The sequence below is a fragment of the Dipodomys merriami genome, unplaced genomic scaffold (assembly GCF_024711535.1).
Source record: "Dipodomys merriami isolate MVZ:Mamm:240054 unplaced genomic scaffold, mDipMer1.0.p SCAF_45, whole genome shotgun sequence".
NCBI classification, from domain to species: domain Eukaryota; kingdom Metazoa; phylum Chordata; class Mammalia; order Rodentia; family Heteromyidae; genus Dipodomys; species Dipodomys merriami.
Window position 1 is genome coordinate 5,291,329 of NW_027206013.1, and position 14,717 is coordinate 5,306,045.

At 40.9% G+C, this 14,717-nt stretch overlaps 1 protein-coding gene across 1 annotated transcript in view; it reads left to right on the forward strand.

Moving 5' to 3' along the window:
- The first annotated feature begins 811 nt into the window (after positions 1-811).
- LOC138808501 (solute carrier family 5 member 4) overlaps positions 812-14,717 on the forward strand; it is a 47,914-nt gene continuing 34,008 nt past the window's right edge. Inside the window, exons 1-5 of the mRNA XM_069994785.1 lie at positions 812-946; positions 1,947-2,018; positions 4,159-4,263; positions 8,030-8,089; positions 11,434-11,538. Coding sequence (XP_069850886.1) covers positions 812-946; positions 1,947-2,018; positions 4,159-4,263; positions 8,030-8,089; positions 11,434-11,538 — 477 coding nt within the window. The remainder of the gene's footprint in view (positions 947-1,946; positions 2,019-4,158; positions 4,264-8,029; positions 8,090-11,433; positions 11,539-14,717) is intronic.

A 14,717-nucleotide genomic window follows, 5' to 3' on the forward strand; every position in this document is an offset into this window, starting at 1 on the left:
GTCTAGAGTCTTATATAATCTATAATGTCCCAGTGTGTATATATTTTTTTAATATCAGGAATCTTCTAGGTACTGGTGCCTTATATCTAGCTACTCAAGAGACTGAGGTCTGAAGATCTTGGTTGGAGGCCAGCCTGAAAGTTCATGAGACTCATCTCCAATTAACCACTAAAAGCCAAAAGTGGATCTTTGACTCAAGTAGTAGAGCACTAATCTTGAGCACAAAATCTCAGGGACAGCACCCAAGCCCTCAGGACACACACACACACACACACACACACAACAAATATATATATATATATATATATATATACATATATGAGTATGCATATACATGTATATGCATGAATATGTGTATATTTATAGGTATATATGTATACACATACACATATATATGTCAGGAATCTTATCTACTTTGTAAAGAACCATCACTCTCTGACCCGCCGCTTTCCTTGCCTGTTCACTTCTATATTTCTCCCTCCCCATTTGTCTTCCTTTCTCTCTCCTTTGTCATTAACTGAAACCAGTCAAACCTCCTTTAATATTTTGCCTTTCTACCCAGTGATCACTCCACTTTCTATCTCTGCTGCTCATCTTATCGCTGTTCCCTTGCCAGTTTCTACACTCCACCAAATCCAACACTGACTGCTTAAGGCCCAGGGTTTCGGAGATTGGGTTCAGAAAAGGTTTAAAAGTCCACCTGCCTAGATGCTGACTTTGCTATCTAGCCCCACCTGTCTGGGGCTAATCATTAATCCAGTTCTTATATTTAGGAGTCATCCTTGGGTTGGGGAGAAAACTTTCTAGAGCCATGGCCAGTACAGTAAGCTTCAGCACCAGTTCTGGAGAACCAGAGTTGCCTGCCTTGTCAAAGCGCATCCACAATGCTGCTGATATCTCTGTCATTGTTATCTATTGCATAGTGGTGATGGCTGTTGGGCTATGGGTATGTGGGACTCTGGCTTTCAGGGTGGGCACCAGGATTGGGGAAAGTGTTGGGAGGGTAGGAATGGTGTCGCAGGACAAATGAAGGTGACATGAGTAATTTTCACCAATCTCATTGTTTTTTTCTATGCGAATCATTTCCTGGAGTGTCTCATAAATAATGCTTGTACTGAGTAAATTGGGTTCACCTTTTGAACATCCTTTGAACAAAGACAGCATCCAGCAGAATGAACAAAAATGATATTTTTTTCTTATCCCATCTGCACTTACTTTTCTTTATTGTTTTCTCACTTTCTTTTAATTTACGTTCTGCTCATTCTTATTTTCTTTTTTTTTAAATAATGGGTTTGAAGCAAATATTCTTCCAAGGACAGCTTTAGTGATAATATCATGTTGTTTTCATTGATAAAAACAAACAGTTGTTTTGGTAGCAAACGACTTATTGAAGTCTTTCCAGCTCTGAGTTGTTTTAAAACTGTAATGTTTTAAGTCCATCAAAAATTAGTGTAGGACCTGGGAGAAACAGGAGAAGTGGGAATAGGATCAAAGTACTTTGGGCATATGTGTGGAAATGCCATAACGAAATCTATTCTTCTCTATTGTAAAAATTTAGCACAAGCCAAGCACCAGTGGCTCACACCTGTAACTCTAGCTATGCAAGAGCCTGAGATCTGAGGATTGTGATTAGAAGCTATCCTGGGCAAGACTCTTATCTTCACTAAACTACCAAAAATACAGAAGTGGAGCTGTGGCTGAAATGGTAGAAGGCTAACCTTGAGCAAAAAGAGGTTCAGGGACAGCACCTAGGCCCTGAGTTCAAGCCCCAGGACCAACACACACACAAAAGTAGCAGAGCATCTAAGCAACCATGTCTGTCTATAGAAGAGCTAAAATACTCACCAAGCACCAGCACCCCAGCCAGACCCCAGCTTTGAGTCTTGTTATCTGTTCATAATGGCAATGGCAGTTGACCTGATTCTTACCTCTTCCTTTTTGCTTAGGCAATGCTGAAGACCAACCGAAACACTGTTAGAGGCTTCTTCCTGGCTGGTCGAGATATAGCCTGGTGGCCAGTAAGTCATTCTGTTTCCATAGATAAATGTCCTGTGTGTGTATGTGAATAAAAGCATTGGAGATACTTATAGTTTTGTTGCTGTTATTGTTGTTATAAGACTGGAACTCCTGCTTGGTACCTAAGGCTTTTTGCTCCTTGGCAAGCACTCTATCAATTGAACCATGCCTCCAACCCCAATGTGAATACTTTCTGATGTATATTTGTTACCCACCTGCTAGTGGCTCTTTATCTAAATTATTTACTTCATGGCTATTACCTATCATTCCAGAAAAACTAGCATTGAGGAAGTCAGGTTTGGTCTTGGTATTTAAAGAACCTCAGTTGAGTTCTATTCATGGTTTTCCTCCGATCCTCTTGCAGAATATTCTTTCCTACCTTCTTTTCTTTTTCAGACCAGGACTCGAACTCAGTATGTGACTCTTTGGTTCATTGGCTAGTGCTCTACCAACTGAGCCATGCCTCCAACCCCTTTAAGGGTTGGTTATTTCTTTTCTTTTCTCTTTTCTTTTCTGCCCTGACTTAAGAGATCTACACATCTCTTTGCTCTTTGCTTTGCTCTCAACGCTGAGTTAATGTCACTCTTCTTGTCTGTTAACCTCCACTTTCTGCTTTCTTCCTTGACTATCTGGCTCTTTTCCAGATTACTGGAGCCTTGCCCTAAGTAACTATTGAGTCTATCTAGAGCTTGTGTTCTTCATATGCTGATGGTAGAATTTCCCTGTGGTTGTGTCCATGGTAATCCTCTTGGGACACTTGCCAGCTGGGTGTTCTCCTTTCTGAGTTTGTTTATGTGGCCCTCCACCATGTTTCTACTGAAGTTAAAGGCTATAACTACCTCTATGATCCTGGAGACTATTCAATTGTATTGGGAATATGATGTATATGCAGCAAATTCTTCCTTCATGTATCTTCTCACTTATCTAAATGAAATAAAAAGGACATTGGTAAACAACCTGGACAGAATGAATCAGACCAACTGTAAACTCAAAATGGATATTGATTTGGGGCATCCAATCAAGCATTGCCTTTATTTATTAAACAAGAAAGTCTCAACCAATCCCAAAGCCACAAACCAACTCCATTCCTCTCAGCCCCAAATACTGAATAGAAAAAGTGAGTTTAGGCCAGACACAGTAACTCATACTTGTAATCCTAAGAGGCTAATTTGGGAGGATCACAGTTGAAGGCAGCAATGCCCATAAGGCCCCCATCTCAACCAAAACAAAAGCTGGTTGAAGTAGCACTTACCTGCCATCAGCTATCTAGGAAGTACATAAATAGGGGGATTGTGGTCCAGGTCCTCACCAGGACAAAAGGAAGATACCATTAAAACTGTAAAGAAAAGGAAAAAAATGAAAGAGGTTGACAGAATAGCTAAAATTGTAGCACACCAACTTCCTAGCAAGCACAGGCCCTGAGCTCAAGCCCCAGTACCACCAAATGAAAAAAAGAAGATAAGTCAGTTTTATGGCAGGCTGTACAAGTAGACACAAAAGAAACACTGTAAGGTCTCACTTCAATTCTGTTCCTCCAGCATCAATGCCCATTCCAAAAAGTTCTCTCATCTGTGCAATCTTAAGGATAGCAGAATGTGCAGTGGAAATGGGGAATGAAAGAACATAGAGTTTCAAAAATGGGAGAACAGAAGGAATTCCCTGCTATACAACTTCAGGGTCCCAGGTCTTTTTTTTTTGCCAGTCCTGGCACTTGAACTCAGGGTCTGGGCTTCTTTTGCTCAAGGCTAGCCTTCTACCACCTGAGCCACAATGCCACTATCAGCTTTTAGGTTTTCTGTGTGTGTGGTACTAAGGAATCAAACTGAGGGCTTCATGCATGCCAAGCAAGCAATCTACCACTAAGCCACATTCCCAGACCAAAATTTCATTTTCATTTAATTTCACATTTTCTTTTACATTTCATAAAATATCATGCAGTTATTTTGTGACTATTTAAAAAATAGGGAGGGAAAATACTTTACTTATGGACCACACAAAAACTGGTGGGAGGTTGCATGCAGCCCATGAACCCTAATTTCCTAACTCTTGCTCCAAAGAGTCATGACTGGAACATGTCAACATCTATAGATTTTCAAAAAGTTTGACTTGGATCTAAGCATATTCTCTTCTCTTGCCTTCCAGATGGGAGCCTCTCTCTTTGCCAGTAACATTGGCAGTGGCCATTTTGTGGGTCTGGCTGGGACAGGGGCAGCTTCTGGGATCGCTGTGGCAGCCTTTGAATCTCATGTAAGTAACACTATGGCCTCTTCCTTTAAATTAAACCCATATCCAGAGCAGGGTGCTAGTAGCTCATACCTGTAATCCTATCCACTCAGGAAGCGGAGATCTGAGGATCATGGTTCCAAGCCAGCCAAGGGAAGAAAAGTCCATGAGCCTCCTATTTCCAATTAACCACCAAAAAGCCAGAAGTGGAGCTGGGGCTTAAGTTGGTAGAGCCAGCCTTGAGCAAAAAAGTGAAGGGACAGGACAACACTCAGACCTTGAGTTCAAGTTCCAGTACTGGAATATTTTAAAAAATCAATATACTTTAATCAAACCATAACCCAGGAGAACAATGAAAGGAATGATATCAATCTTGATGCATGGTACTTATAAACTGACTTGTACAACTACTTAAAGGTAATAAAAATGTGGGGGGTTTTACTAAAAAAATCCTTGACTTCAAACCCCAGTATCACCAATATTTAGAAAAGAAGGAAGAAAGGGGAAAGAAAGAAAGAAAGAAAGAAAGAAAGAAAGAAAGAAAGAAAGAAAGAAAGAAAGAAAGAAAGAAAGAAAGAAAGAAAGGAAGGAAGGAAGGAAGGAAGGAAGGAAGGAAGGAAGGAAGGAAGAAGGAAGGAAGGAAGGAAGGAAGGAAGGAAGGGAGGGAGGGAGGGAGGGAGGGAGGGAAGGGAGGAAGGGAGGGAAGGAAGGGAGGGAGGGAAGGAAGGGAAGGAGGGAAGGAAGGGAGGAAGGGAAGGAAGGAAGTAGAAAGAGCAGGAAGGAAGGAAGGAAGGACAAGGAAGGAAGTATTCAGAGGCACTGAGAGATGGAAGGTACATCCATGATACTACCATGGGTAGCCTAGGTACAAATCCAAAGAGCTTCCCAGTGCTTGTGTACCAGGAAGTAGAAACTGTCCATGTGAGCTTGACCTCGGAAGTAAAAGCAGAGGAAGGGAGAAAATTAGTTGAGAGATAGTAAGAAGAATCTACAAGACTAACTGGATTCCAAATTGTTCTGTTACCATTTCACTGGTAGACCTTTTGTTACCTTATCTGATCCCAAGTTCTTTGTGGATTGGAAAGTTGTCCATTCTTGCATGTATGCCATCCTATCACTGAACACAGTGCTAAGTATATGGTGAGAGTAGCAGTGTAGTTCTTGAGTAGCCTGAGTTTTTTTTGGGCCAGTCCTGGGGCTTGAGCTCAGGGTCTGGGCTCTGTCTCTGAGCCAAATTGGTGCTCAAGGCTAGCACTCTACCACTTGAGCCACAGTATCACTTTTCCAGACCTTTTGTCTTTTCCCTTTTATTTCTTTTATTTTTTGGTGTCATAGGGGCACTATACTATTTGAACTATATCGCTAAGGCCATTTTTTTCTTTTTTTCATTTTTTTTCACTAAGGCCATTTTTATGTCTTGTATTGTTATTGTAAAGGCAATATACAGAGGAGTTACAGTTATATAAGTCAGACAAAGAGTACATTTCTTTTTGGACAATGTCATTCCTCCCTCACCCTCTCCCAGTTTTTCCCTCCCATCCCCACCCACAAGTTGTATAGTTCATTGTTAACAGAGTGTCTAGTAGTTACCACTGCTGCATTTGTTCACCCTTTGTCTCTCCATTTCTGTGCCCCCCACTAACCCTCCCAAAGTCAGATAAATGAACAAACAAGACAAAAAGAAAAGAAATAAAAAATAGTAATAAATAGCTTCCATTTCCAGTAGTTCATTTCAGTAAATATTATTTTATATGATCAGAGGCATATAGGTATTGCACCTCTGCATTCCTCTCCTAAGAGGATCCCTCTTTGTTCTCAACTGTGTGTGAATGCCTAGAGACCTGTATAATTTATGCCCCAGTGTATTTTTTACCATCTAGTATGTTTACCTATAGATTTATAAACATTCTAAGGTCATTTTTACATTCATTATTTTTGAGGTACGGTCTTACTTTTTGCCTGGACCTGCACATGAACCCCAATCTTCCTATTTGAGCCCCTCGCCATAATTACAATGACAAGTGTGTACCACCAGGTCCAGTTTCTTCAATTAAGATGACGTTTCATGAACTTTTTTGCCTTAGCTGCCTTGAAACGTCGAACTTCCTGCATCTCAGTCTTCCATATAGCTGAGACAATAGGCATGCACCACCTCACCCAGCTATTAGTTGAGAAGGGTGTGGAGGGCCTTGTAGACTTTTTGCCTGGGTTGCCCTCAATCCATGATCCTCCCAATCTCAGCTTCCAGAGTAGCTAGTATTACAGGCATGCATGAAACAACCCACCTGGCTTCTCTTAACCTTTCTGGCATTTTCTACTATGCATATCAGTAAGAAGATGCTTGTGTACAAGAAAATTGAGTAATAATAAAAATTTAAACTAATCATCCTTGGATGGATTCAAGGAGCGACCTGGGGTCATCACAAATCCCTTTGCCCTTTTCTTGTGGAAAATTCTTTTTGCTGATTTTACTTCACTATGCATCTATCCAGAAGCCAGATATGCCCTATGGCCTGAGATTTGTGTATACAGGACTAAGGAAACAGAATGGAAACAACCTCCAGAGGCGTAACCGAAAGAATAACCAACAGCTTAATAAGCATCATTATCAGGCTGCAGATAACTCTGCTTCTTTTCATTTTGCCTTGACCTTGGGCTTCCTTAATCTCTAGGAGGCCCAGATTCTACCACAATAACTGCTTACTCAATGTGAGGACCACAGAAGTGACATGGAGACTTTTTGTAAAGCTTGCCTTCAAATATTATATGACGATCATAGCCATTGGACAAGCCTCAAAGGGTACTTGGAGTTTTCTTTTTAATTTTACAGTAAGATTTATTGGGATATTTGCATATAGCATATAATGCATTCTGATCATGTTTACCACCATCCCCATTATTCTTTGTTGTCCTTTATTCTTCCTGTTTTTTAAAATAATTTAATGTGTTTGGTTATTCTGTCTTCATCTATGCATATAATGTACATCAATCAGATGCATCCCCATCACCCAAAATATTCTTATTTATTTACTAATTTGTTTGTTCACTTACCATCTTACTTTGCGTACCATACCAGAGGCTTAAACCCAAGGTCTCCCACTCTTGCTTGACTTTTTCACTCATAGCTGATTCTCTACTACTTGAACTATTCTTCAATTCTCACCTTGCACTGGATGATTGGCTCCCCAACTCTCATGGATTTGTCTGTCAGCCCTGACTCTGAACTGCCATCCTCAGATCTTAGTCTCCTGAAAGGGAAGACTACATGTGTGAGCAATAGCACCTGGGTCTTCTGAGCATTGTTTTGTTTTGTTTTGTTTTGTGCTGGTTATGAGGCTTGAACTCAGAGCCTGGACACTATTCCTGAGTTTCTTTTGTCCAAGGTTAGAGCTCTACCACTTGAGCCAAAGCTCTGTGTCTGGCTATTTATTCATTTATTTATTTATTTTTGGTGGCTAATTGGAGATAAGAGTTTCAGGGACTTTCTGCCTGAGCTGGCTTCAAACTGTCATCCTCAGATCTCAGTCTCCTAAGTATCTAGGATTACAAGCATGAGCCACCCACTTCTTCTGACCATTTTTCATTACACATTCTAAGCCTGGGAAAATGGAAGCCTCTGAATCATAGAGACACAGGAAAGGAAGCCAGAGTTGTTTAGGAATTGTGCTTGCTAAACAGGACAAGGATGTACAGAAAACCTTTTGCTCTTATTCTTTTCAGACTCAGTGGTCATGAAATGATAAGGCCTTGGAGTGAAACATCCTTAACTTTATGCTTGATTTCTTTGTAGTCTATGCTGCTGGTGCTGGTTCTTGGATGGTTCTTTGTCCCTATCTACATCAAAGCTGGGGTGAGTATCCACAAGCATTCTGGGAAAATCTTTCAAATATTATCTGTCTGTCAGGCATTTGTTTCTTCATTCATTCGTTCTGCTCAATCATGAAAACTGGGTTTCCAGCCCTCACAAATCTTATTGCTAAGAAAGAACAGTGGTTAAAAAAAAAATCAAATTCTCTGCTGAGAGGATCTCCCCATGCAGAAGGTGGCCGCACTGAGCGGAAACCAGTAATGGCTCTGCATAATGACCACGTGGGTAGATGTTAACCTGGTGTGGGAAACTTGAGGCTGGTATTTCCCAGCTTTTTTTTTGAGAAAAGCTTCACACAAGTGATCTGATTTAAGTCTTGAGACACTCTACAGTAGGTAAAGTTGGGTCATGCTAGAAGAGTCAATAAAGCAATAGATAACAGTTTTAATAAATCCTCCTTACTTAGAGGTAAGAGAATTATAGTTATAACAGAGGATGCAAAGCCAGGTGCTGATGGCTCACACCTGTAATCCTAGCTACTCAGGAGGCTGAGATCTGAGGATCATGGTTCATAGCCGTCCTGGGCAGGAAAGTCTGTGGGATTTTTTTTTTTTGGGGGGGGGGGTCCGGTCATGGGGCCTGAACTCTGGGCCTGGGCACTGTCCCTCAGCTCTTCAGCTCAAGGCTAGCGCTCTACTACTTGAGCCACAGCACCACTTCCAGCTTTTTTCTTTTTGCTTATATGGTGCTGTGGAATCGAACCCAGGGCCTCATGCATGCAAGGCAAGCACTCTACCACTGAGCCACCTTCCCAGGCCTGTCTGTGAGATTTTTATCTCCTATTAGCCACTAAATACAGCTAGAAATGGTGCTGTGGCTCAAAGTAGTAAAATACTAGTCTTGAGCACAAAAGCTCAGGGACAATCCTGAGTTCAAGCCCCAGAACCAGCACAAAAACAAAAACAGAACAAAACAAGAATCAAAGGCTGTAAAATAGAGAAATGAGAGCAATGGGAAATGTTGGTGTATCCTCCAGGATAGGTAGAATTCAATGTGATTTTAAAAATGTGTGTTAAAGCCCGACATTGTGGCATAGACTTGTAATTCCAGCTACTCTGGAGACAAGACAGAAAGATCACGGTGTACGGCCAGGGACCCTATCTGAAAAACAAAGTAAAAGCAAAAGGATGAGAAGGCATTACAAGTAAAAGAGCATTTGCCAAGTTTACTTTAGAACAACCTGCTTTCATAATTCTAATGTAATCCTGCATTAACAAGAGACCTAACTCACTCCTTTGAGACCTACCTCATTCCCTCAAGAAAAGTCTTAATCTCTCCCTAATTGCCCTTCTTAAATGCCGTGTTACTGTAACATCATTACACAGGAAATCCAGCTTCTAGAAGCTTGTCACCTGTGGGAGAAAAATAATATCCAAACCAGTTTCATTTATTTGGGGGGTTTATTTATTATTGTTGTTGTTTTCATTGGTGTTTAGTTCCACACAGCTGAGTTAATCATACACTTCAATTGCTGGCTTAGTGGTATTTGAAGTCTTCCTGAAGCAGCTTTTTTTTATTAATATAAATTAACACAAGGAAGGTTTGTTGTGATACTTGCATACATACTTATCAAATTTATACCCTCTCTATTATTCTTTCTACTCTTCACCACCCCCCATACACAGATATACTCTTTTTAAACTTTTTATTGGATTTCATTCTGCTATTTTTATGCTACAACAGAACATTTTTATATTCATCTTTTGCTCATCTGAGATCCCTTTTAGTTCCAGACTTAGAGAAGTTCTGTTGGAAGATGCTATCTTTGGTTCAAAGGCTTGTACCATGGAACTCACACATTTGTTCTCTGAGGAGGTTTACCATCTTTCAGGGGTCATTCTTAGTTGCTGTTCTACCAAAAGTTCCCCTTCTTGATTTTGATGAGTTATATCAAGATCCTTTAACATCCTTTCATAAACTGGAGAAGACCAAACACAAATACCATTTGCTCTGAAGAGAACAGAAAGCTACACTGTGCTATTCAGTCTGTAATTAACCTCATATTTCAATAATTAAGTTTTTCTCTAAATAAGGAGTTCATATTGGGAATGGAGATATGACTCAAGTGGTAGAGCATTAGCCCAAAGAGCTAAGCAAGGATGTAAGGTTTGGACTGGTATGTAGCTCAGTGGCAAAGTGCTTGCCTCTCAAGTGTAATGTCCTGGGTTCAATCCTCAGTACCAAGAAAAAGAAAAGAATGCAAGGCTCTGAGTTCAAGCCTTAGTACAAGCACAAAAGCAAAAGGGGAAGGAGGCATAATATAGTTTTATTCTTTTCAATAGACGCTTAATACATACTCTCTATATATGTAATTTATTTATCAATTTATTATGGAACTATTACCTTGGTTTGTTATTTATAAGTAATGCTATTTTTTACTAGATTCCAATATTACTAGCAAAAAAATAATAGAAAATATGTATTGGCCAGACACTGGTGGCTCACACCTGTAATCCTAGCTACTCAAGAAGCTGAGATCTGGGCTGGGAAAGTGGCTCAGTAGTAGAATACTTGCCTTGTATGCATGAGGCCCTGGATTCGATTCCTTAGTACCACATAAGCAAAACAAGCCAGAAGTGGTACTATGGATCAAGTGGTAGAGCATTAGCCTTGAGCTGAAGAGCTGAGGGACAGTGCCCAGGCCCTAAGTTCAAATGACCAACCAAAAAAAAAAAAAAAAGGCTGAGATCTTTGAGGATCAGACAGGGTAGAAAAGTCTGGGAAACTATTATCTCCAATTAACCTCTGTAAATCTGGAAATTGGGTGTTGGCTCAAGTGTAGACTGCTAGCCTTGAGCAAAAAAGCTAAGGAACAGCAGCCAGGTCCTGAGTTCAAACCCTAATAATGTGCTCATGTGTGCTCACACACACACACACACACACACACACACACATTTATTGAGTGTTTATAAGGCATTCGGTAGTGATGTAGCTAGTTTTCTTTTTTTTTTCTTTTTTTCTTTTCTTGTTTGTGGTACTGGAGATTGAACTCAGGGCCTGGCATTTGCTAGGCAAGTAAGTACTTTACCACTTGAGCCATGACATGAGTCCTACCTGTATTTTCATATTAAACTCTCACTTTGAGGAAAAAGATTGAGATGATTATTTGCCAAAGATCACAATATGTAGTAATTATCAGAACTAGGAAGAGATTCCAAGATGCCTCCACTGCCTCTGATCTTTACAGACTTACCATTCTTACCAAGGAACCCTGCCTTTCTCATCCATTCCCTCCAATGGTGCCATGCACCCTGCTTAACTTTCCAGAGTTGCTAGCAACTATAGGATGTCCTTGGCTCTGAAATTCTGTCACTCTCTGTCTGCAGGTGATGACCATGCCAGAATATCTCAAGAAGAGGTTTGGAGGAAAACGACTTCAAATCTACCTATCCATTCTCTCCCTCTTCACCTGTGTGGCTTTGAAAATCTCAGTGAGTTTGGTACCACCTGCTAGGGTAGCTCCAAGAATTTTCCAGATGAGGCCGGGATGCTAAAAACAGAGATTAGCACATGTAGGCCATTCACAGCATGAACAGGGTCAAAGCACACAGATGTCTTAAACTCGCTGTGATCTCTTTATTGAGTTCCTATAAGGAAAAGAGCTCTGGAGCCCTACATTCATAGTAGAATAAACTTCCAAGTAATGAGAGCCTTTAAAGTATAAATCCACTTTAGTACAAAAAGTAGAGGTTGGTGGCTCTTGCATGTAATCATACCTACTCAGGAGGCTGAGATCTGAGGAGTGAGGTTCAAAGCCACCCCAAGCCAGAAATATCCATGAGACTTTTTTTTTTGTCGGCCTTGGGGCTTGAACTCTGGGCTTGGGCAGTGTCCCTGACCTCTTCAGCTCAAGACGAGTGCTCTACCACTTGAACCACAGCTCCACTTCCAGTTTCCGGTGGCTTATTGGAGATAAAGAGTTTCATGGACTTTCTTGCTCAAGTTGGCTTTGAATTGCGATCCTCAGATCTCAACCTCCTGGGTCACGAGGATTACAGGCGTGAGCCACTGATACCCTGCCTCCATGAGACTCTTGTTTCCAATTAACCACCCAGAAAACATGAAGTGGTTCTATGGCTCAAAGTGGTAGAGCATTAGACTTGAGCAAAAGAGCTCAGGGATAACATCCAGGCCCTGAATTCAAGTCCCAGGACAGACAAAAATAAAGTGGATATACAGAAAGAACAGAACAGAAAATCCTCACCATTCAAGTAATAATCATTACTTGGTGGTAAAAATGATTTCCCTTGTCTTCTTTCTCCTTTTTTTTTTTTTTGATGTTTTTTGTTTTTTTCTGTTTTTTTCTTTCTGCTTTTTATGTGTGTGTGTTGTGTGTGGTGTGGTGTGGTGTGGTGTGGTGTGGTGTGTGTGTGTGTGTGTGTGTGTGTGTGTGTGTGTGTGTGTGTGTGCTGGTTGAACTCAGGGCCTCTTTTTCCTGCTGAACGTTTTTGCTGAAGGTTGGTACACTATTACTTGAGTCACAACCCCACTTCCTCCTTTTGCCTTTTCCACAATAACTTTCCTATACTTTCTCAGAGCCAGTCCATATTGAAACTATCATTTTTCATTTGAATCTCAAATATCTGAGCCAAAAGTCATCCTATTTTATGTAAAACAATTCCCTATGAAACAGTGTCATAAATAAATGTTATACAAATTGCTCCCAAGCTACTGCAGGCTGATGGTTCACACCTGTAATCATAGCTACTCAGGAGGCTAAGATCTGAGGATCATATTTCAAAGCCAGGAAAATCCATGAGCCTATTTGCTCTAATTAACCACCAAAAAGCCAGAAATGGAGGGACACCAGCCTTGGGGGGAGGGGTGGCCTGAGTTTGATTACCAGTAATAGCACAAAGATTATTACTATTATTATGCCTTGGAGAAAATCAATGATGAAAGAAGATACGCACTTCCACAGCACATGAAGTTTCAATAGCATGTGAAGAAATCAAGGAAGGAATAACATTTTGCCTTGTATATCAGTGACTAAGAAAATAATCTCCCCAAATTTACAGTTCAGGCCAGCTATCCCAATGTTCACGAGAAAAAGCTAGCCCTAACTATTGCTTTTCTTTTGAGGGTGGCAGGAAGAAGGGAAGTCCTTGTTTCAAGTCAATCAACTGTTTCAAATGGATGCTATAAACTTTCCATATGCAAAGTGAGCATGTTTCCAGCAACTATTTACTCAGCAGGTATTAACCTGCTGAGTATCAAAGATTCCTGAGCTACAGGAGTTCACCTACAGCAAAGTGATAAGAGATTAGATTGCTGCACGTGAAATAATTCGCCTCAAGGACAATATGTACAAATATACTGAAATACTATCTAGAACAGAGTTTATGACAAGTGCAAGAGACATTTTGTGCAGACAGAAAAGGGCCTGCTCTCTGTTAGGTGGAAATGGAGGTAGTCTCTCCAGCAGTCCCCCAGATGGACAGATTAGAAGCAGAGGAGCCCCTGGAGCCATAGACTTTGTGCTCACGTCTCCCGAATGAGTTTGGACTTGACAATCTCCCGGTTCTCCTCTGGCTCTGACCTCTATAGCTTTATGGCTCTAAAGAGCATGAACACATACCAAGGCAGTTAAAGGCACATTTAGCAGCTAAAGGAGCCATTGAGCCAGACACTGGTGGCTCATGCCTGTAATCCTAGCTACTCAGGAAGCTAAGATTTGAGGATCACAGTTCAAAGCCACTTCAGGCAGGAAAATTCCTCTTTGAAGCACCAAAAAACTGGACATGGAGGTATAGCTCAAGTGGTAGGGCACTAACTTTAAACAAAAACACTAAGGGGCAGTGACCTTCTGGAGTGGAGGGCTCCTGGTGGTGCAGGAGGTATGGAAAACTGGGTGGAGGTACAGGAAGGCCAAGAGCATGTGTATGTTACCATACAGTCTATGATCTGCTGGGGAAAAAACACAAATAGCACAGCACGAGTCCATTCTTACATACAAGGTTTATTTTGAGTAAGATTGATAATATTTAATCTTACACATGATTGTTTGTATACTTTTACACTCTGATAACTAATTCTGTGCTAGTTACTTATTAAACCGATATAAGAGCTAAGATAGGAAAGATTTTAGAATTGTTCTCTTCCCAGATTGGGGAAAAGATCATTTTACTCATAAACTCTCAATACTCCAATAACTTTATTTAAAATGGGCTACTGAAGCCACCAATGGCTCGCCCTTGTAATCTAGATACTCAGGAGGCTGAGAAACCAGACAAGAAAGTGTGTGAGAATTTTTGCTCTAATTAACCACCAAAAAGCTGGAAATGGAGCTATGTGGTTCAAGAGGTAGAACACCAGGCTTGGGTGAAAAAGCTAAGGGGCAGCATCCAGGCCCTGAGTTCAAGCCCCAGTACTTCACACAAAGAAAGGAAGAAAGGAAGAAAGGAAGGAAGAAAGAAAGAAAGAAAGAAAGAAAGAAAGAAAGAAAGAAAGAAAGAAAGAAAGAAAGAAAGAAAGAAGCCAAGAGAGAGAAAGAGAAGAGAGAGAAGAGAGAGAAAAGAGAGAAGAAGGAAGGAAGGAAGGAAGGAAGGAAGGAAGGAAGGAAGGGAGGGAGGGAGGGAGGGAGTGAGGAGGGAGGGAGGGAGGGAGGGAG